The sequence below is a fragment of the Aotus nancymaae genome, unplaced genomic scaffold (genome assembly GCF_030222135.1).
Source record: "Aotus nancymaae isolate 86718 unplaced genomic scaffold, 86718_ANA_hifiasm-v0.15.2.pri h1tg000008l, whole genome shotgun sequence".
Lineage (NCBI taxonomy): Eukaryota > Metazoa > Chordata > Mammalia > Primates > Aotidae > Aotus > Aotus nancymaae.
Window position 1 is genome coordinate 54,702,213 of NW_026988419.1, and position 22,733 is coordinate 54,724,945.

A 22,733-nucleotide genomic window follows, 5' to 3' on the forward strand; every position below is an offset into this window, starting at 1 on the left:
ACCTTATGCTTTAGTGATGCTAAGGGAATAATAACTGAAAGAAGAGTGACTCGAAACATTTCCGTGCAACACACAGTATACCTTGCTATTCAAAGGAAATGCAATTTAGAAATGAAAAGACTCAGACCCCAGAAATTTCTGCACATAATGGACAACAAAAATATTCCATTTAAAAATCATGCCACAAAAGAAATGATGTTTATAGTGATAAATCTGACAGTTACCATAGTTACCGTTTTGAAATACTTTACTCTTATTTTTTAGTGTAAAGCTTCATGCTAAAAGACATGTAAGAATATATTTTTTAGTTTTACGAATTAAATAGTAGAAGGAAACTTTTATGACCAATTACTAGACATTTAAAATTTACATGATTATTTTTAAGCCTATGTCAGAATTTAGAGTAATTTGGATAAATGGCCAGTGTTCAGTATAGTTGTTCTATACAAATGGATTTCACATGATATAAATAAGTACTTTATTTCACAAAGTATCTCAATACATCTTTGTGTTGGTTATTTCTGTATGTGTAAATCTTACGGTTTCTAAATTTATATCTAAATATTCATGGTCATATTTTACAAAAAATATTTGATGTATTTGATTTCAAAATGTCACACAAAATGTTAGTGACTAAGTGGTTTTTCAGAATTTGGTAACCATCTTTGAAGATGAATTCACAGATTTTTAAAGCTTCAATTTGATTTCAGAAAAATTTAGTAAGGACAATCCAGCTTAACAAGTTATCTTTAAAATTCAGTTTCCAAGGCAACAATCATAGGTCCCTGTACATTGCTTTAAAAAAAAATCATTTTTATAAATTTAGTTACTGCAACATCAAAGGCAAGTATTAAATATAACTGCCTTACTTTTATCTACTTTTATCAGACTTTTTGAACAAGCTGACTTCTCTCCTTTCAGTGGACTAATGCCAGATCCCTAGTGTGCTGTCCATCAAGTGCAAGAAGGTTAAGAGCAGATAAAGTATCACATCTCCAAAGCAGGCTGCCTGAGAACCTGGCCCACTGCAGGTGAGTAAGACCAAACCAGGATCCAGCCTACTGGATATGTACAACAGCAAGTCTCCTTCTACCTTACCTCTTATAACTTCACAACTGACTCAAGAGACAAGAGAAGAGCTCTTACCTGCACATTTCACTCCCTGAGCAATGAGACCCCACATAAAGTTGGCACAGTATTCACACCAGTGTGGCCCTCTGAATGTATGTACCTGAAAAAAAAGAGGGGCAAAGTCAGGAGAGGGGAAACACATGGATGAGAAGACTGTTTCATATCAAAGTACTAACATACAAGCCACAGATTTTATCTGTCTGTCTATCTATCTATCTATTGAGAGAGAGACAGTCTCTCGCTGTCACCCAGGACAGAGTGCAGTGGTGCTATCGTAGCTCACTGCGGCTTCAACTACCTTCAAGTGATCTTCCCACCTCAGCCTCCCGAGTAGCTGGGACTACAGGCACACACCACCAAACCCAGATAACTTTTGTATTTTTTGTAAAGACAGGGTTTCACCATGTGTCAGGCTAGTCTTGAACTCCTGAGCTCAAGCAATCGGCCTGCCTCTGCCTCCCAAAGTGCTGGGATTACAGGCCCAGCCCACAGTTAGTAATGAAGGGGCAACATGGCTGCATTTAGAAGAACCTTGGTTGAGTGAAACTGACAAGCAGTTAATGTTTTTTTCAGAGCTTGATTTCTTCTTCATTTTAGGAATGATAAATCAGATTAATATTCTGTAACTTACTTTTGAAAACTATTTACGTGGAGTTTTCCAACGTCCCCTCAGGCGCAAGAACTCTAATCTATACAAATACTGGCCTTCCTATGTACTATGCTATTGCTACAGTACTATGACATGAAAAGGCATGAGCAGCCATATATATCAGGATTTTTTCAGATAATTCATATGTTAAGATACTTATCCCTTTTACATATAGGAAAGAAAAGGCATTCTAGGTTAACTCAAATAGAAAAATATTGGTAGAATATTTTGCAGAGGCAATGAATCCAAACTCCAAACATTAAAAAATAAAAGAATAGGCCGGGCGCGGTGGCTCAAGCCTGTAATCCCAGCACTTTGGGAGGCCGAGGCGGGTGGATCACGAGGTCGAGAGATCGAGACCATCCTGGTCAACACGGTGAAACCCCGTCTCTATTAATACAAAAAAATTAGCTGGGCACGGTGGCGCGTGCCTGTAATCCCAGCTACTCAGGAGGCTGAGGCAGGAGAATTGCCTGAACCCAGGAGGCGGAGGTTGCGGTGAGCCGAGATCGCGCCATTGCACTCCAGCCTGGGTAACAAGAGCGAGACTCCGTCTCAAAAAAAAAAAAAATAAAAATAAAAATAAAATAAAATAAAAGAATAAAATCTTTAATATTATCAGTAAATTACAATTTGATTTCAACATAAATATCTGCCAAAACACTACTACACATAATAAAATTCACAGCTAAGATTGTCATTTTTACAAATGCTATATTAATGTATTGACTAAATCTTAGAAACCAAGTAAATGATTTTTAAGATACACATATGAAACTTATTTCTTCAAATGAAAATGCCATGAATGTAAGACATACTATTATGTGTTCCATTTAGAAAAACCATGCCAATTAAATTATGACAAGCCATTGACTATAAGATAAATCCCAAATTCAGAGACATTAAAATAGAAAACAAAATGTGCATATAAGAATCAACTAAACATAGTATATGAGAATTCAAAACACTATACTGGCCCAAATATCCATATAATGCTGCAGTGGATAACCCTGGGTTCATTCAGAGTGGGGATGTGCTTGTGACTCTTTGTCGTTGCCAACTGAGCCTGAGAACAAAATTTTATGTTGATTTTGAAAAGGAGGCCGTAATCCCTTCTATGTGTTTTATGAAGGAGGGTCAGGAATGCAGGCGCAGTTGCCTCCGGATTGTTAACGATGTTCAGAGCCTGTAAACTCAAAGTATTTCCTGGAGTTGCTGAAGTGGAGCCCAAGATCAACATTCAGATACTCTGTAATGTCCCTGTGTTCTTCAGAGTGAATAAAACTGGATAAAGCATGCAACCGTGCTTTATTTTTATGGGAATGAGTGAAACAGACAGTGCTGATTCAGAAAGATAGTTATATAATTATGAAACAGCAACAGAATTGTGAAGCTACTTTGAGAGAAAGACTTTGGGACACAAACTCATAGGTTGCCAAATCTCAGGATAATCAGTATCACTTACTTGGTAAGGCAAATAAAGATGCAATGAAAGTATGAAGTCCCAGGAATTACTTTGTGCCTACCAGTTATCTCATGATAAAGTGTCTGAAAGTTACACAGGGAGAGCAAAAAGAGTAGATGGTGTTTTGTTTGTTATTAAACAAATAGGCATCTGGCAAACAGCACTGGCTACTGAGCTGTTATAATAGAACTAATTCCTTCCTCACCTTCCTGAAAGCAGCAATGAATGTGGCATTTCAAAAAGCCTGGGATATTTCTTTATATTACATACACTGAAGACAGGATTTTAACTGTCCGAGCAGACCCTATGTTCTCCAATTAAAGGATCACACATGTATCTCAAAAAGCAATCTTTAGGAGATTGTTATTTATATAGTTCATTCTTGGACAGCTTTTTAATGAAGGCATCCTAAGCCATTTGAGGCTGAATTTTTTTTTTTAATCATTTAGAAGGCAGCTTATGTAGTTCTCCATGAAAATGTTCTAGAAATAGGCCTTGCAGAACCAGCAGCTTACACAACTTCTATTTGTATAACAGGGTTTAACTGGATTCCCTTTTGGATTTTTATATCTAAAATACATATATCTTAAGTTTCCTTTGTTCTGTAACCTCTATGACTCCACGACACTGGATTGTATTTGTAAAAAGTTGATTACTGCAGCCTTTGAGTCTTTTTTATTCCCCTAAAGGTCATCAAAACAAATACTGATTTTATTCATTAATCATTTTTATTCATTCATAAACATCTACAAAGTGATGACCTATACAAAAATAAAAAGGGGTTTCTCCTACTAAACACAGTGTGAAAATACTCTAATTAAAATATATGCAAAGTGTGAGAGAAGCTGGGAAGAGATGCAACCCATGAGCTAAGTCCTTATCCAGGTGAGTTGATTAGGCCTGTGGGGCAGAGAGAGAGAGAGAGAGAGAGAGAGAGAGAGAGAAAGAGAGAGAGAGAGAGAGTGTGTGTGTGTGTGTGTGTGTGTGTGTGTGTTTTGGAGTGGGGTGAGGAAAGGCTGTTCCAAGAAAAATCAAAGACACAAGGCATAAGAGAAACAATGTGTTTAGGGAACTGCAAGGAAGTTCAGTCTGGGTGGAGTGGAAACGACTGGCCTGGCAGGAGATGAGAGAGGCAGACAGGGCCTTTTCAATGCCTGCACATTTATATTCTGCCCAGTGAGCAATGTGGGGCCACTGAGGATTGTTAAGAAGAGTGACACAGTCAAGGGGGCAAGGTTAAAGGAAGACAGACTAGGTAGGGTGGTGCTATGGTAGTCACCTAGATAACAATGTGCATCTGAACTCAGGCAGTGGTGACTGAGAAAAAGGGACAAACTGGAGTTATTTAGGAGGCAGAATCAACAGGGCTTACTAACTAATTGAACCAGAGGCAATGGAGAGGGAAAGAAACTGGTCTGTTAGGGTTTAAGGTCTGATGACTGGGGAAGAATGACATTAACAGAGGTACAAAAGTAGAGAAACTGGTTTGGAAGTGAGGTGGGGAGGACTGTGGAAGTGAAGGGGAAGCCTGACTCACAAGAAAGAGAAGGTCACTGATCGAGCAAGTCTCCTGAGAAGTCAAATATTGGAGATGGAATCCAAGGCAGAGCAATTAGCTTTGACTACAAGGAAAATCAATTTCCCCCTCCCTGAATTGGGAGGGAAGAGGGTAAGAGGAGAGAGGCTGGCTGTGCAGGACTGGTGGTGGAGCCTGGGGTCAGAAAGATTTGGGAATTCATGCCTGGAAGTCCATAGTCTCAGAGCATCAGGAAGTTCAGTTATGAAGCAAATGAGGAGTTTTGGGAAAGTGGGGAATAAGAACTGGAGCTAAAATTAGCCAGGAATTCAGAGAAGGGCTTCTGGACTTGAAAGCAAGTTTCTTTTCTGGCTGATACATTATAAATTCATACTATACCAGCCAGTGTCAAGAACATTAAAGTGATGAATATTTTCTTTTTGAGTGGCTATGCTTTATCTAAATTTTTCACTTTATATGCAATTTTAGATTATCAGTCATGTTTACATCACATACTTTGCCAACTCAGAAAAAGACATCTTTAAAAAATCAATTGCACAAATTATACAACTTAGAATAGCTTTTCAGTTGTACTGCTCCACCTAGCATGATGGAAATAGGTGCTGTTTCCTATAGATAATTCTATAGGCACTGACATCTGCAGACATTTTTACGATATTGTTGTATTTTAATTACCTGTTTTAAAAATGATGAAATCCAAATGTAATGAACATTCAAAATATAATTAAAAGGCCATAAGTTGCATCTTGAAGACTACTTGTGCGTAGCAGGAGTCTAAGGAAGAACTAGGTGGGATATGCAGGAAAGGAGGCCTGGAGGGGTTCACAAGGGGTGCAGGGGCTTGGGCCTGAATCTCTAGGTCACAACAGAGAACAACATTTGCCTAGAATTGTCACACCCCTTAGAAATCTGCAACCCATTCCTCTGGGTATGGTGCTTGATAAGACATAATTCAAAAGAACAATCAACTTCAGCATATTACATTATTTGTAAAGTCAAAAATGGTCCCAAGAAAAGCAACCTTGTAAGTGGGCCACAGATATTTTTTTCCAGGCCACCTCCAAAGCTTTTGGTCCATCTTGACAAATGAAAGTTACAGAGTATAAGGCATGAATCACACTTTAATGAACAAAGGGCAAAACGAACTAGTTTTAAGGCCCTCTTGTGCAACTGGAAAAAAGACAATTTTATTACCATGACATCTGAGGTTGCTTTTAACCTGTGAACAACTCCTTCCACATTAACCTCTCTGTTAAAACAGAGATGAAAGACTGGATTAATTAATGGATCCCCAGTACAGTCTTATCAGTGAAGGCATTGGTCAGAACCAGGCTGCAAAGGACAGACAAGGTGGGAGAGGGTGGGCTACAGAGGCCCATATGGCACAGGCCAAGTGTCATGTGTCTCCTGGGAAATGACCTAGGTAAAAACTGAAGTCATTCTCATTAGGCCTGCCATTATTTAGACTAAAACTCTGGCTTACACAAGGAAATAAATACCCTGCTTCTCATCATGTTTATAACATTCATAACTCCAATTTGAATGCAGTAACAGAAACTGAAAAAGAAACCCATGATATGGGAAATTAAAGAAAAATTCACTATTAATCTTCATTATTCCTTTCAAGCCAAAACATTACCTTTAGAAATAAGCATGGATGAAAATAGCCAAGGAGCATGCCTGCAAAGCTTGCTGCAAATGTAAGCCACGTTGGAGGTGATATGAACATTACGGAAAATAAAATTTTGCTTGGGAAGGTGGCAATGACATTTCAGCTGCAGCTTCTCATTTGGGACTCTGATGAGTCAGTTCTCCAGCACAGTATTGGGCGATGAAAGGAGAGAACAGATGAACAAAATCAAAATGAAAGGAATGTAGGTAGGCAGGCAGCTGGGCAGGAAAAGTGTTTTCTTCCCCCATTTTTATGTTTAGGGTAACTAGAATGCACTCTTTTAAGTGACCAGTGTTTGTCTCACCAAGATGGTCTTAAACTTTTTGGTCTATATGATATGGAATTTAGAAAGCAAACCCTAATTTTACCACTTCAGCTTAAAGTACTTTGATTTATACTATTACATAATGAAAAGAGAATGCATAACACTGGCTGTGATCATTAGCAAGAAATACATACAGGAGTACTTAAATTAGGAGGAATACTTCTTACAGGAGTATCTTTAGTATCAAGGCAATATCTCTTCCCTTGTTGTTTAGTTATATCTAGTCAAAGCTACTAACCACCCTATAACTCTGGAGGAATAATCTGTAACAAAGAGTGAGGTTTGGGTTCAGTTAAGCATTGACATTATGCTTGCCATTCCTAGTCTTCTTGTCCTGATTGAATGGATGTGTCATTGGTGACCAAGGCAGGAAAGGCAGAAGAAATGCAGTAGGCACTTGCTGAAACACAGCTTTAAGCACTGGCCAAGGCTGGTAAGTGCCCAGTGGCCAGCAGACAGGAGTGAGGGAGGCACTAGGAAGCTGGAGAAGGGGCCCAGGTGCTAATGGCCTCTACAACTAGCTGCTCCAGAGATGGTCACACGGGGGAGAATTTGCAGGGTCTTTGTGAGCCACACACTTAACCACACAAGTAGTTAACACAGTCAGAAGCATCACTTCAAACAGAATGACAAATGACAGAAAATTGGTGACCTAATTTCAAGAGTAAGAAAACTGTTAAAAATGGAGAGAAGTACCATAAAAGCCTACTAGACATACATCGACCATACCACAAATAAATAATGTCCCTTTAAATGTGAGCAATTACTACAGGAAAAAGCTGGTAAAATATGGTCATACTATAACAATACTAACTATTAGCAGGACAATCACCGGGGCAATATAGTAATTTAATTCTGCTCCCACATGAATATTACAAAAATGGTTTATGTTAATAGGCATACAAAACAGTATTTTAAATAATCAAGTGCAGAAAAAATAAATTATCAATTCTCATAAAAATACATTCACTACAATTCAATATAGCCTTATTAACAGAGCTTAAATTTCTTTATGGTTTCCTTTATGATCTATACATTCCCAATCACCACTATGTTTTTAAGGGAAAAATATATCTAAAATTACAAAATGAATGCAAAACTTGCACAGAACTTGCTTAGAATCCTAAACAAATCATGCTAATGCAAGAACACAAACACAATTTATGGTATCAATGTTCTGTGCTAAGCTGAAATAGTGGCCCCTTACACAGAACCATCAATCTGAAACCCAGGAATCTGCATGTGGAAGTCTCAAAATCCTCAAAGCAATCTTTTGAATATTTTTATTAGATGCTACAAGGTACAGATTGTATAATAATAATAATGAAACAATAAATATAACCATTAATTCAAAAACACTTCCCATTTCAAAATAGGAGTATTATAAAATATATAATTTTAATGTTTAAGCTTCTTTTAAGCTTCAGAAACAACTTTCTTTTTAATTTCTTTTCCTCTGATAGCTCTGCCTCCAAACTGAATCATGCTCAAGGTTCAAAAATGTCAAATGCCATAACCTAAAACACTTATATTTAGAAAGCTAGCTTCATTACTTACATGAATGAGTTCCCGTTCAAATAACAGTAGTTAAAAAAAAAAAATCAACACAGTGAATCAATACTTTGAAATACCAGTCCCCTAAGGTTGTAATGTAGGTATAATAGGAAAATAAACAAACAAATAAATGGTTGTGCAATAAAAACCACTTAAATTCCACAGCTGAGTGACAGAAAATCTCTATACCCACATTATAGATAGGTAAAATGAACACTAACAGAAAACCCTCAGACCAGTTCACAATATCTTGTGATCCCCAGCTCTTTGAAGCTAAGTCTGCAATAGAATATTTCCAAACAACCAGGTTTCAATTTCTTTTTGACTTGGTTATAAGAGTGTCATCTGAAGAAGTACTGTTAACATATATTACAATATGAATGCAAGTATTCCTATATTATACTAAGAAAAAGGTTTGACTAAAATGCACAGGAAATTTTTAAAATATATAGTTAGAACCCGTTTTAAAATTCCGGTAAAAGAGATACTTATTTTCTCCTACTTCACTGACTGCTGCTCTTGATACTGCCTTCCCTCATGTACTTGGTCTAATTGGTTCTTTTCTAGTTTCTTAATGTGGAAGCTTAGATCTTTGACTTCAGACCTTCCCCCCAACTTCTAAATTTGCACTTAATGATACAAATTTCCTGATACTACTTTAGCCACATTCTCTGAATTTTGATATGTTGTATTTTCCTTTTCAATTAGTTCTAAATATTTTCTAATATATCTTGTGATTTCTTCTTCAATCCATGAGTTATTTAGCAGTATGTTATTTAATTTACAAGTGGGAAATTTTTCAGATATCTGTTATTGATTTCAAATTTCATTCTTTATGGCTGAAGGATATGCTTTGTATGATTTTAACCCATCTATATGTATTGATACAGTCATGCGACTTAATGATAGGGACACTCTTTGAGAAACACTTCATTAGGTGAACATTATAGAGTGTACTCACACAAAATCTAGATGGTATAACCTACTATGTACCTAGGCTAAATGGTCTAGCCTATTACTCCTAGGCTGTAAACCTGTACAGCATGTTATTGTACTGAATATTGTATGCCACTGTAACACAATGGTATTTGCGTATCTAAACGTATCTAAACACAGAAAAGACAGGGTAAAAATATGGTATTATAATCTTTTAGGACCACTGTCATAACTGTGGTCAGTTGTTAACTGAAACAGTTCTATGATATATGACTATATTTGTTTTATGGTCCAGAATATTGTGTATCTTGGTGGTGTATCCTGCTGTTGGTGAGTAGAGTACTCTGTAAATATTAGGTCAAATTGGTTCATACTGTTGTTCAAGTCTTCTATATTATTACTAATTTTCTGAATATTCTATCACTGAGAGAGAAGGGTTGAAATCTCTAATTACAACTGTGAATCTGTCTCTTTCACCCTCAGCTCAGCTGTTGCTTTATGTATTTTGCACCTGTTATTAGGTACATATAAATTTTAAACTGTTATATCTTCTTGATAAATTTTGCCTTCTTCATTCCCAGTAATATTCCTTGTTCTAAAAATTATGTTTAAAAAAGTACAGTCACTCCAATTTTCTTTGAATTACTGTCTACATGGTATATCTTTTTCTTTTACTTCTCTGTACCCTTTATATTTAATGTGGGTTTCCTGTACACCGCATATCCTTGGATCTTCCTTTTTTATCCAATCTTACAATCTCTGCCTTTTAATGCTGTGTTTGGGTTATTTTCATTTAATATAACTATCAACATGTTTTCTATGCATCCATTTGTCCTTTATTCCTTTTTTTTCTGTTACATACTCTGAATTAACTGCCTATTTCTTATGATTCCATTTGTCTCCACTGTTAGTTTATATCAGTTTCAGTTTTGTTCTAAGGTCTAGGACATATACATCTTTTTTTTTTTTTTGACAGAGTCTCACTCTATCATTCAGGTTGGAGTGCAGTGGCACAACCATAGCTCACTGCAGCCTCACACTCCTAAGCTCAAGTGATCCTCCCACCTAAGCCTCCTATGCAGCTGGAACCACAGGTATATGCCACCACCCAGTTAATTTTTTTCTCTTTCTCTTTTCTTTTCTAAATAGAGATGGAGTCTTGACATGTTGCTCAGGCTAGTCTCGAACTCCAGGACTCAAACAGTCCTCCTACCTCAGCCTTCTAGAGTGCTAGAATTACAGGTGTGAGCCACCATGCCCAGTCTACAATATACTCCTTTAATTTACAGTCTACCTTCAAATAATATTATACTACTTCATTTATAGCACAAGAATCTTACACATGAAGTATGCTTCCACTTCCCCCATCCTCTAACTCTGTTATTGTTATACATTTTGCTTGCAGAAACTACATAATACATTACCATTTTTGCTTTAAAAAGTCAACTATCTTTTAAAGATATTAAGTCAGGAAAAATATCCTTTAAAGTTACCCATGCTTACTATTTCTAGTGTTCTTTATTCCTTTGTGTAGTTCTAAATTTCCACCTGGTGTCATTTTCCTTTTGACTGAAAAACTTACTGTAATATTCTTGTAGTAACGGTCTCCTGGTGATAAATTTACTCAGCTGTTGTTTCTTTAAAAAATAAGTTTTTCTCTTCATCTCTGAAAAATATATTTGCTTGATATAGAATTCTAGGTTAACAGGTTTCTTTTCCTTCAGTTCTTTGAAGATGTCACTCCATTGTCTTGCATATTTTTTGATAATTTTGCTGTCATTCTTTCATTTTTATGTGATGTGCATTCCCTGAATGCTTTTTAAAAAACTTTGTAAGATGTGTCAGTACCAGTGAAAAAGGAAAAGAATTTGTTTCCTCTAAGTTGACATATTTATCCTACACTAAAATAATCCTAAAAGATATTAACGAAGAAGACAGTAGAAATGTGCATTGTATTCTTGAGTGAGTATGCACATTTAAGGTTCTATAAAACCATAAACTATAAACACATTATGAAGCTAAAATGTGAAAATAAAATCTAAGAGAAACCAAACATATGTATAATTTCTAGATCCTACAGACATCCTCTATACATTATGTGAGGGATGAACATCCTCACTTCTTAGACTGAGGCAAAGTATGGATTTTACTTGACTTATGATGGGGTTACATGTCAATAAACCTACCATAAATTGAAAATACCGGAGTGGGGTTTCTACTTGTGATATTTTCAATTTATGATGAATTTATACAGATGTAACCCAATCCTAAATCCAGGACTGTACTGAATGAATATTGCTTTCACATCATAAGGTCAAAAATCATGAGCCACTGTAAACCAGGGGCCATCGGTATCACTTTAGGGTGAAATTTTCTCACTCACTCTGGCTGCTTTTACAATTTTCTCCTTCACATTGATTTTCAGCAATTTATGATGTGCCTTAATGTTGCTTTCACCATATTGTTTTCTTGTTTAGTGTTCACTGCACTTTTGAATCTGTGACTTTTCATCAAATTTATATAATTTTTGCTCATTATAGCTTTAAATTGTATAATTAATTGCTCTGTCTCCTGGTTTCCCATCACTGTTCCTTCTGTGACCCAAATCACACTTACGTTAAGACTGCTTGCTTTTGTCCTACTGTTCACTGATGTTGTGTTCATTTTTTTTTTAATTCTCTGTTCTTCATCTTAGATATATTCTATTATTTTATTTTCTGGTTTGCTAATCTTTTCTTCTGTGGTGTCTAATATGCTGTTAATATAATCCAGTGTATTTTTCATTTCAGGTATACTTTTCATCTCTAGAGATTCAACTTGGATTTTTAAAAACAGCTTCCATTTCTTTCCTCACTATAGCCTTTAGGCTACTGTTAATTTTCGTCACACTACTAATATGATACCCTCTTGAAGAGTCTTCACCAATGCTCCATGTGTTGTGACTTCTTTCTGTTTCTACTAGAGGGCAGAATGATTCTCTCTCAGCCTTCAGTGAGTTTCAGCCATTGTTTAGCCTGTTGCTTTCTGGTGGTTTCCCAATAGTTTCTTCCCACATATATGCAGGTAAGTTCTCAGCAAAAGATTCAAGAATGTTCTTTTGCAGACCTCCAGAATGCTTTTCCTGTGCAGCTCTGTCTCCTCAGGCACTCTGCCCCACACATTTAAGCTGCTTTGCACCTCCTTCCAACCCTGCCCAAATCTCTTTGTCCTTAACTGGGGTAGACATAAGACTCTGCTTGTGCTGTGGCCTAGAAACTGCCTCAAGCAGTAAGAGTGATCTTAAGAATCATCATGTTGTTTGTGTTCCTTCTTTCAGTTATCACCATTTATACTACCTACTGATCAATGTCTGGCTGTGGTTTTATATACTTTTTCTGGTTTGCTAGTTGTTTAAGATGGGAAGGTAAATCTAGTCCTTCCATCATGACTGAAAGTAGAAAGTTATTCTTGGTTCTACTGATTTGTTCATGTGAGTGTCAACCAGTGACTTCACTAGGCTTCAGTTTCTACACATGGAAAATAAGATTAACTTAATCAGTAATTTCGGAGCCCCTTTATTCAGACTGAACTGCTTCAGGATTCTTCTGTCATCCATGTTCCATGAGCACATCTCACCCAGCAAAATGTTACATCCACACGTATTCAGTAGGCTGTTCACTAATATCTTGCAATGGGTGATTTCAGTTGACATTTACGCTTGTAGAGGGCACTGCTTATTTTTAAGCACACAGAATAAGTTTCTTATTTTTGCAGAAAAGCTCCCAATCCATGTGAACTGTATAGAGCTGACCCCTTCCCTAGCTCCAGGGGAAGACCTGGATCTAAGCCAGTACATTCCCTTCTCCTGACTGGAGCTACTGGTGTAGAGATGGGCATATGAGATAATTGGTCAATGACTGCAAGGCCCAGAACCTTTGTTCCAACAGCCTGTCTTTGAGGCCTACTAGAATCTGGGAGGATACAGAGTTGGAGACTTTGACAGTTATCTTGTCACCAGAGGGAGCCTAAAAATGAAGAAAAAGCTGGGAGACAGGGTTCTGGTAGCATTTTAAGCCTCCAAGTCAAAGGATATCTTCAATTAATTAATGCTAGACTTTTTCTACTATGTGACACAATAAATTCCCTTTTTTCTTAGTCCAGTGTGGGCTGGGTTTTCTGATACTTACAATAAAAGTCTCTCAACTGCTCCATCAAATAGTAAATGTATTCATGGTTTCTAAATAGGTTAAGAAAAACACACTGAAGTAATACAATTGTGGAGTAATGAGCTGTAACAGCAACCATCAAAGCAAACTATCACGCCTCCTAGAGATGGATTTTTCTTTAAGAACAAGGGCATGTGTGCCAGGTAGAGAACAAGAAGAGATCAGGGTTGTGTCACATGCAAGAGGTGAAGTTCCAAACAAAGGCACTTCTGAAAAGAGAAAGAGGGAGTATGATATTTTAGGCCTGATTTGGACAAATCCATTCACATGGATAGCTAAAACGTCACCTCTAATACAAAACACTGCAGGATATCACCTAATGTGACAACAAGCCTCTGACAACCACAACCTAAAAATAGATGTGTTCTTTTAATTTTTAAGTCTGGATAATACCTTACAAAACACGCCAGTTCTATTTTTGCTCCCCAAAGAACATAAAAATATAGAAAATAAGCAGCTGATGACACAGTGGTTCTTCAACTGCTGGGCTACTGCCTTTTCCTTTACAGTTTTCCTATTTTGTAACCAGAAGAATCTCAAGATAATTTAAGACAAGGGATTAGACAACCTGAAAAAAAATCTGTTAGTATGTTTCTCATAAAAAAAAAAATTTACAGTGGTTTTCAGCTACCAACAGTTCTTGTGTGGTAAAAATATTTAAAAAGAAAAACCATTGCTTGTCATATTTTCTCTTATTTTTTAACCTATATTCCAGTTTCTTTGTTATATATGCACGTTTCTTTTTATACTCTCTACCTTTGGGCTCTCTGATGAAGGCAACGATATTTTTGTGTCATGTACTATTACATAACAAATGATGAACACCGACTAATGATACTAAGTTTGCTGAGATATAGAGTACTTGACAATACAGACAATAACTGAGGCAAGATGATAAGACATGTATGTATTCTTTAGGCACATGCTTTGACCATCCTACTAATAGTCACGGTAAACTTCACTCTTAATAAGACTCTGTCCTCTAGGGAATGTTGACATAGTGGGTCACAAAAAAGATGAAGTGTGATAGTATAATTTGTCAGTTAAAGAAGATTTGAAACATAGAGACTTGAAATATTACATATGGTATTTCTCCTATTAACTTACAAAATAAGCAAATGAGAATTAAGACTCAATCCTCAGTTAAATCTGGAAGGGCTGAGTGAATATAAGATAGAAGAGACTATGAGAAGGGGCTTTATAGTACCAACATGTCTCAGATGGGGGAAAAACCAACCCTTGAAGGTTGGACTATTGTATGAACACATAAAGTATTAAGAATTTTACAGGCCGGGTGCAGTGGCTCATGCCTGTAATCCCAGCACTTTGGGAGGCCAAGACAGGCAGATTATCTAAGGTCAGGAGTTCAAGACCAGCTTGACCAACGTGGTGAAACCCCAACTCTACTAAAAACACAAAAACATGGTGTGGGCGTGGTGGTGCGTGCCTGTAATCCCAGCTACTTGGGAGGCTGGGGTGGGATTATGGGAGCACTTGAACCCAGGAGACAGGGGTTGCACTGAGCTGAGATCATGCCACTGTGTACTCCAGCCTGGGCAACACAGTGAGACTCTATCTCAAAAAAAAAAAAAAAAAAAAAAAGAATTTTAGAAGAGGTGACTTTAAAAAATTATTTCATTTTTAATTGACAAAAATTATATTATGTACAATATGATGTTTTGAAATACATATACATTGTGAAATGGCTAAATTGAGCTAATTAATGTATGCATTACCTTGCATACTTATCGTTTTTCATGGTGAGAACACGAAATCTACTCAGATTTTCAAGAATACATTGTTATTAACTGTAAGAGGTGACTTACAAATTGTGTGTATATATATATACCTTAAAGAAAGTATGGTATTTATGTACAATGGAATATTTATTCAGCCTTAATAAAGGAGATCCTGCCATATAGGACACCATGGGATGAACCTGGAGAACATGATATTAAGTGAAATAAGTCAGTCACAGAAGGACAAACATTGCTTGATTCCACTTATATGAGGTATCTATAATAACCAAACTCCTAGAACAGAGAGTGGTTGCTGGGACAGAGGAGGGAGAAATGGGGAAATGCTGTTCAATGCATATAAAGTTTCCCTTATAATAGATGAGTAACTTCTAGAAACTTGTGAGTGGGCAACACTATGTCTTTACTTAACAATACTGTGTTGTGCAGTTAAAGTTTTGTTTTTTTTTTTTTTACACAGGGTCTTGCTCTATAATCCAGGCTGTATTGCAGTGGTGCAATCACGGCTCACAGCAGCCTCGACTTCCTGGGCCCCACTGATCCTCCCATCTCAGCCTCTTGAGTATCTAGTACCACAGGCATGTGCCACCATGACCAGCTAAGTTTTGTACTTTTTATAGAGACAGTTTTGCCATGTTGCCTAGGCTGGGCTCAAACTCCTAGGCTCAAGTGATCTGCCCATCTCAGCCTCTCAAAGTGCTGGGATTATAGGCATGAGCCACTGCACCTGGCCTTACTTAAATATTTAAGAGGAGAGATCTCCTGTGACATGTTCTTATCACAAAAAAAATCTCTCCCCAAAGTTTAAACTACCCTCTGTTGAATTATACTTTGCATACTCACTTGTGACTATCATTCTGTTTCAGACAGAGATGCCATTTATATCTGTATATGAAACACAGAACCATTAAAAATATAGCATTATTATATACATATGGCACATAAAACTAAAGGTATTTTGCCAGTGTTTATGCATAAAACCATTCCTTTTTTTTTTTTTGAGATGAAATCTTGCTCTGTCTCCCAGGCAGTGGTGTGATCACAGCTCACTGCAACCTCTATCTCCTGGTTCATGTGATCTTCTCACTTCAGCCTTCTGAGTAGCTGGGACCACAGGTGGACAATACCACACCCAGCTAATGTTTTAAATTTTCTATAGAGACGAGGTCTCTCTATGTTGCCCAGGCTGGTCTTAAACTCCTGGGTTCAAGTGATCCTCCTGCCTTGGCCTCCCAAAGTGTAGGGATTCTAGGCGTGAGCCACTGTGCCTAGTCCCAAACCCTTCCTATGTCCTCCTCATCATTCCCATTATATTGACATTTGCTTTCTTTTCAGTCAGTCTGCATATGTCCAGCAGTCAAGGACCATATATTACATATTACTATGTCTCCTCTCATGTCTAACAGAGTGGCCCACACACAACAGTTGTTTGATAAATACTTGAGGGAAGAGAAAGGGGGAAACGGAGCACATGTGTGCTAGGAAAGCCTGGAGAATCTTGTTTTAGGTTAATGAATATTGTGGGCAAGATGTTTCAACACTGTTAAGGATTTTTTTTTTCTTTGAAAAGATTAAATCAGTATGTTCAACAGCAAATTTTCAACATATATTAAAAGAGCCAATGTTTTCAGGGACAAGAGGCTGGAAAGGAAGGTGTTTCCAAAACATGTCTTCCTCATTTAAAACATTAAAAAAATGATAGAGTAGAAAGTTTGAATGGAAGAGATTAAAAAGATACTGTTATGTAATTTGCATTAATGAGGTAGTATAATAGAGAGATGCCAAATTTGGAACATAGGGAATAAAGACAGATTACAAAACATCTTGAGAATAAAAGGCCATGGTCTATGAGAATAATATATCATGGGTTTCCCTTAAGTATAGCAATTTAAATTCTCTAGTCCTATAAATTTCCTGCTGTCATGAGAATGGGTTTTCATGTAACAACTACCAAAGGTCCCCCTCATGTCACACTGTGTACTCATTTATTTAGTCATTCATCAAATGCTTCTTGAGCATGCTAGTTACAGCCATTTTACAAAACATGGGGAAAGGGCAAGGAAGAATGGAGGGAGGAAAGGAAGGAGACAAGGTGGTGGTGTGAAGGTTGATGGGGATAATACAAAAGAGGTGATAGGCACTGTTTCTGAATATGACATTTCACTGCTGTTAGTATAAACAGTTTTAGATATTCTTTTATATATGGTTAATTTTAGTTCCCTTTCAAATCAGTGTATTGAAAATTTGTCTCTATATGGAACTTCAATAAGATTTTAAAATGAAAAATGGAATACTTATAATAAATCTAATGCTTCACAATACACTGTAATTCAATCAAAGAATTTTAGAGCTGTAAGAGAACCCTTAGACCATGTGGTTTAACTCCACAGTTCATATTAAAGTTATTTTTATTTGTTCATTTTGTATTTATTTTATTATAAATGTGAACCAAATGAAAGATCAAAGGGGGCTTGGATTTGCCCATGTCCTTGGGAGGAAAGGAAAGACTGCCCTCAGCAGGACTGCCAGCCACTGCCGCCCTTCCGTTTATCAAACAGGACAACGTCCAGGCTGTTGGCCAGGATTGCTGGGTTCAATATTATCTCTTTTTCCTAGTAGGTCTTCAATCAGTAATTTAATTAACTATTATAAGGTTCATGTTACAGTGTTATTTTAATTACAGTATCAATTCACATTTCAGGATTGTTTGCCTGTTATCTTGGCAACATTAAATCTATTAATATTTCATATCTTTCATTTATATGCAGAATGCAAGTACCTGAAACTAAAATCAACAATTAATTCGAGACCACCTTAAAAAAATTAAACTCAATTTTTAGTATCTACTCACTATAATTCTTAATGTTGTTTTCTTTTAATTACTTAATTTGCCTAAGTAGACAAGCTTCTGTTATTATAATATTACATCTACTCTTGATTTTATTGTATAGAGCTATCTGAATTAAGCAACAAACCAAAGGAAACATTTAACAGTTTAATTTGAAAATAGTAAAATAAATATAGAGGATTTCACTGTATTCTGTAGTGCATGAAAAATGTAGCTATTTTTTTTTTTTGAGACAAGCTGGAGTGCCGTGGCACTTAGCTCACTGCAACCTCCGCCTCCCAGGTTCAAGCAATTCTCCTGCCTCAGCCTCCAGAGTAGTTGGGACTACAGGCGCATGCCACCACGCTCAGCTAATTTTCATATTTTTAGTAGAGACGGGGTTTCACCACGTTGGTCAAGATGTTCTTGATCTCCTGACCTCATGATCCACCCACCTCAGCCTCCCAAAGTGTTGGGATTACAGGCGTGAGCCACTGCACCCGACCACATGTAGCTATTCTTATGTAATATTTAACTCTGCCTGAGAGCTACGCACAGCCCCTACAATCACGCTAAGATTTTCAGTCACATCATAATCTCTGCAACTGGGCAGGAAGAAGAGGATTCAGATGAACCCTTAAGTATAAATAAATGTCAGTATGGATTCAGAAAAAAAAAAACACTTAGGGGTAATCTGTAGTAACAAAAATAGTGGCTACCACGTATCTACATGTATTGGGAACTCAATTTTTCCAACTGAGCAAGCAATCTGCCCAAGGTGGTGCATATAATAAGCAAGGTCTTGAGGGCAATGGCTGGGTCTTATTTCCCATTTTACCCAGAAAACCTCAGAATGTAGGGTGCAATCACTGCTGGAGGGGTGCCTAAGTTTTATTTTTAATGTTAGAGGTTGTTTTGTTTTGTTTCTCTCTCTCTCTCTCTCTCTCTGTGGCAGAGGGGATTAGGATGAGGTAGTTCTTAAAATGAGAGGTTGATAGAGGGGACAGTTACAATTATTTTCATTCTAATTGATGTAGATGACTTATAGTGTAAACTAATAGTTTTTCGAGGATTTGGTGCATTTATCTGTAAAATAACCTCCCTAAGGGATAAAACTATCCTTCTCGTGACAGATGCTTTCTCAAATCCTTATAAGTAACAATAGAAAAAGAGAGAGAGAGAGGAGAGAGAGAGAGAGAGAGAGAGAGAGACAGAGGGAGGGAGGGAGGGAGAGAGAGAGAGAGAGAGAGAGAGAGAGAGAGAGAGAGAGAGAGAGAGAGAGAGACTGAGACTGTGTTACATAACACGGCAATATGGAAGCCTTCCTGTTTTATTCTAAAAACCCTAAACCCAAAAAAGAAACCCCTGTCTGTAGGCTGAAGTTAGGTCCAGTTGGTTTGTTTGGCTTTCACCTTGGTGCTTGCTTTCACCACAGGTAGAAGGCATTCTTGGCTTCACCCCCTAAAATAAGGTTTGACAGCTGTTCGACTCCACAGAGCAGTATTACATAACAAGGCAGTTTAAAGAAGCAAAAAAGAAAACCACATTGAAATAAGGCTTTGGTGAGCGGGCTCGTGGTTATACAGAACACACTTTTACCACCATAAAAAAATAGTTAATGGCAAGGACATATGAATGATTATCATCATGGAGATGCTATGGGTTTTCCCCACATAAATTTCTGAACTGTACATACATACATATGTATATCACAAGCAGTGACCTTCTAAGTGAGCGTCTGTGGGAGAGAACTAACTGCTCCTGCCACAGTCTGAATTCTCTTCGGGATGTTCTTGGAAGTCAAGTATGACTTTCCTCCCTTCTTTCTTTTCTAATTTTTTATAATGCCACCACACAAAAACATTTTTTAAATAACAGAGTAATTTGAAAGAGTCAATTCTAAGACTTCTGATCTTATTAGCAACTCTAAATAGTATGTAATGCAACTCATTGTCTAAAATGAGCTCTTTCTTGAGCATAAATATTCTTTTTTAAGAAAAAGTCCAAGCTGGTTTTCATTATTTTTCAGCTCCAGAGAAGGAAAAAGCTTTCTATTTTTTTAAGGCAAAAACAAACAAAAAACAACAACAACAAAAAACCCCAAGTATCTTTAAAGCAGTTTAGATACAAGGTAGGAGTCACAATTGATCGCAGAGTCAGCACTTTCTGGCTGTGTAGAATTCATTCATTAAAGTCATGTGTTAAAATTGAGAAACAACTGGAAGATACAACCAAAAAGAGAGAGTTTGTTTATGAAAATTCTTGAATGATAAAAAACATGTATAATGAACTTAACTTAGCACTCAAATAGCATTCTTAGTAGGTCAATCTGTTTTGCTGAACAAATCACAGAGTACATCTTTGGAGATAGATATATTTAAGACCTCAGCCATTTCTAAACAGTGTACATATAATTTCTTATTTATTAGTAACCTAAATGACTTCTTTTGTGACATAACTTCATATTGGCAAAAGGATTTATTTGGGGTCATTTTCCTGATAAAAATTCTGTCAGACCGGGTTATATATCATGCAAGAAGAAACTGAGGCCTAGAAGTCTGCATGTATTGTTTAGGTTCCTAAATGAAAGATGTAGTGAAAGCTAGATATACATATGATATCTGTTTTCCATCAGATATTTAATCTACTAAATTGCCTCTATTTCATTTTAAATCAAGATATTGGCTGAAAGGTATGGTCCTTAATATGTTTAAAGAGGAAGGAGAAAATGTTATTTAGTTTATTTGAATATATTAGCAATTTTTATGTAGCCCACATGTTTAAGAAACATAATTGTATCAAGTAATTTCTCCTTCATCCCAAAATGATCTAAAGATCACAGAAACCTATTCCTCACTATGGAAAATGCAGAGCATATTACAGGAGCTAGTATTTAGCATTTGAGTAAAATAAACACTCGTGTTAAAAATCAGAATAAATTGCAAATGTGGAATGAAATTATCTAGTTCAGAGCCTGGTGCATTATAGGTGCTGAATAAATTAATAAATAAATGAAAGATCACAATGTCCAGCTTTATCACATTTTGAAACCAACTTATTCTTTTTCTAAAATAAAACCTAATGATATTTTTGTCTAAATTAAGAATATTCATGTCTCAAGAACCACATCATAAAGTTGTCTATAAATTAAGAATATTCATGTCTCAAGAACCACATCATAAAGTTGTCTAACTACTGGGCAGTTACTACAGAAATGTCAGTGCATCTACCTATTAAATGTAACTGGGTCTCCTTATGCATGACCTCATGTTGTTTAATCTCTGAATTAGATTGTAAAGAACAGAACTTTAAGGCCTTATATCATGCTATAAATACAGGCAAGATCTACACACAGCTTGAATCAACATACATATCACCTTGAAAGAAAATTCAAGAACAGCTGATAAACCACATTACACAATAATTAAAAACTACACATATACACACATACATAGTGAAAGCAAATACTCAAAAAGTGAAGAGAAGCTGCCAGTGTCAGCAGCATCAACAGTCCCATGGTAGCCATCCTCCTTCCATCATGGTCAATTCATTAACAGGGGAGAAAAGACAGAAACTATGGGAAATGCAAACCATCTGCTCAATCCAGATGCAAGAGCACATGCCTCTTATATCCAAAGCTTTTTACCAGAAACAGAGATGAGATCTTATCCTCTCATAAAATATCCAACAGAGGTATTTAGACACATTTGTATCACAAATAACAATGCCAAAAATCATTAACTGAGACCTTTTAAATATCAGTCAAGACTTTTACCAGTGAGTACACATTGATGAAACAGAATACTAAAACAGCATTAGAGAAAAACGGGGTTGGATTTCCATTAGCTTTATTCAGCTATTCCTTAAGTAAAATCGGGCTTAAAACATCTCATTCCTTAAATAGCAAGAACATTTTAGTCAAGTCATCCTAGTTTTAAAAAAGACATAAGAAGATATTCCTTTAATATTACATATTTCAAGTAACGTACATTTCTTAATTATAAAAATCTAAAAGCAAATATTCTTACCTTGAAATTGTGAATCTTTTCATATTTTGGAATTTGCTCATTTTCTTTCAGAGTTGCTCTTCTAACAAGTGATGTCAACTGCGAATAAGCAAAGAGTTTCAGAGGTTGCCAGATTGTCACAGATGACTTTGGAGAACCCAGTTTCATTCCCAAGGCTGCTATCAATAAATCTTGCTGACGGCCCTCTTGTTTTGAGTTGTGAACTGCAGCTCTATTAGTTTTCCTCCCCGACCAAGACTCTTTGGATGGCATTTTGGAATTAACAGGGAAAGAAAACCTAGAGTGGTCTATGTCTGTCGATGAAGTCTATTCAGCTAACACATGAGCATTCTGCCAGGCAGCACAGAACCCTAACCTACAGAGAGCTGCAGAGAAACACCACGGAGAGGTGGAGGAGGAGGATGAAGCACTTCTTAAACAGAGGTCGACTAACCAGCAAATTCTTCTTTCTTCCTTTTTTTCTTAAAGGGATCTATATTCTAGCTTTCAAAAACTTGAGTCTGAACAGAAATAAAAACAGTCGATGCTAACATACAAAACACTCAGCATCTCTCTTTATCCTTTTTTTAAAAGGCATGCAATTTTGACAAATGATACATTTCTAAAAGCTTTCTTCTCTATTCAAGATATTAATGTCCATTCTGAAT

General features: G+C 36.6%; 1 protein-coding gene across 7 annotated transcripts in view; it reads right to left on the bottom strand.

Moving 5' to 3' along the window:
* CHN1 (chimerin 1) overlaps positions 1-22,733 on the bottom strand; it is a 191,620-nt gene that overhangs the window by 22,142 nt on the left and 146,745 nt on the right. For all 7 annotated transcript variants that reach the window (XM_012439192.3, XM_012439188.3, XM_012439189.3 and 4 more), the window contains 2 exons: positions 22,087-22,164; positions 1,147-1,231 (listed from right to left, as the gene is read on the bottom strand). In XM_012439192.3, the coding sequence (XP_012294615.1) occupies positions 1,147-1,231; positions 22,087-22,164 (163 nt within the window). The remainder of the gene's footprint in view (positions 1-1,146; positions 1,232-22,086; positions 22,165-22,733) is intronic.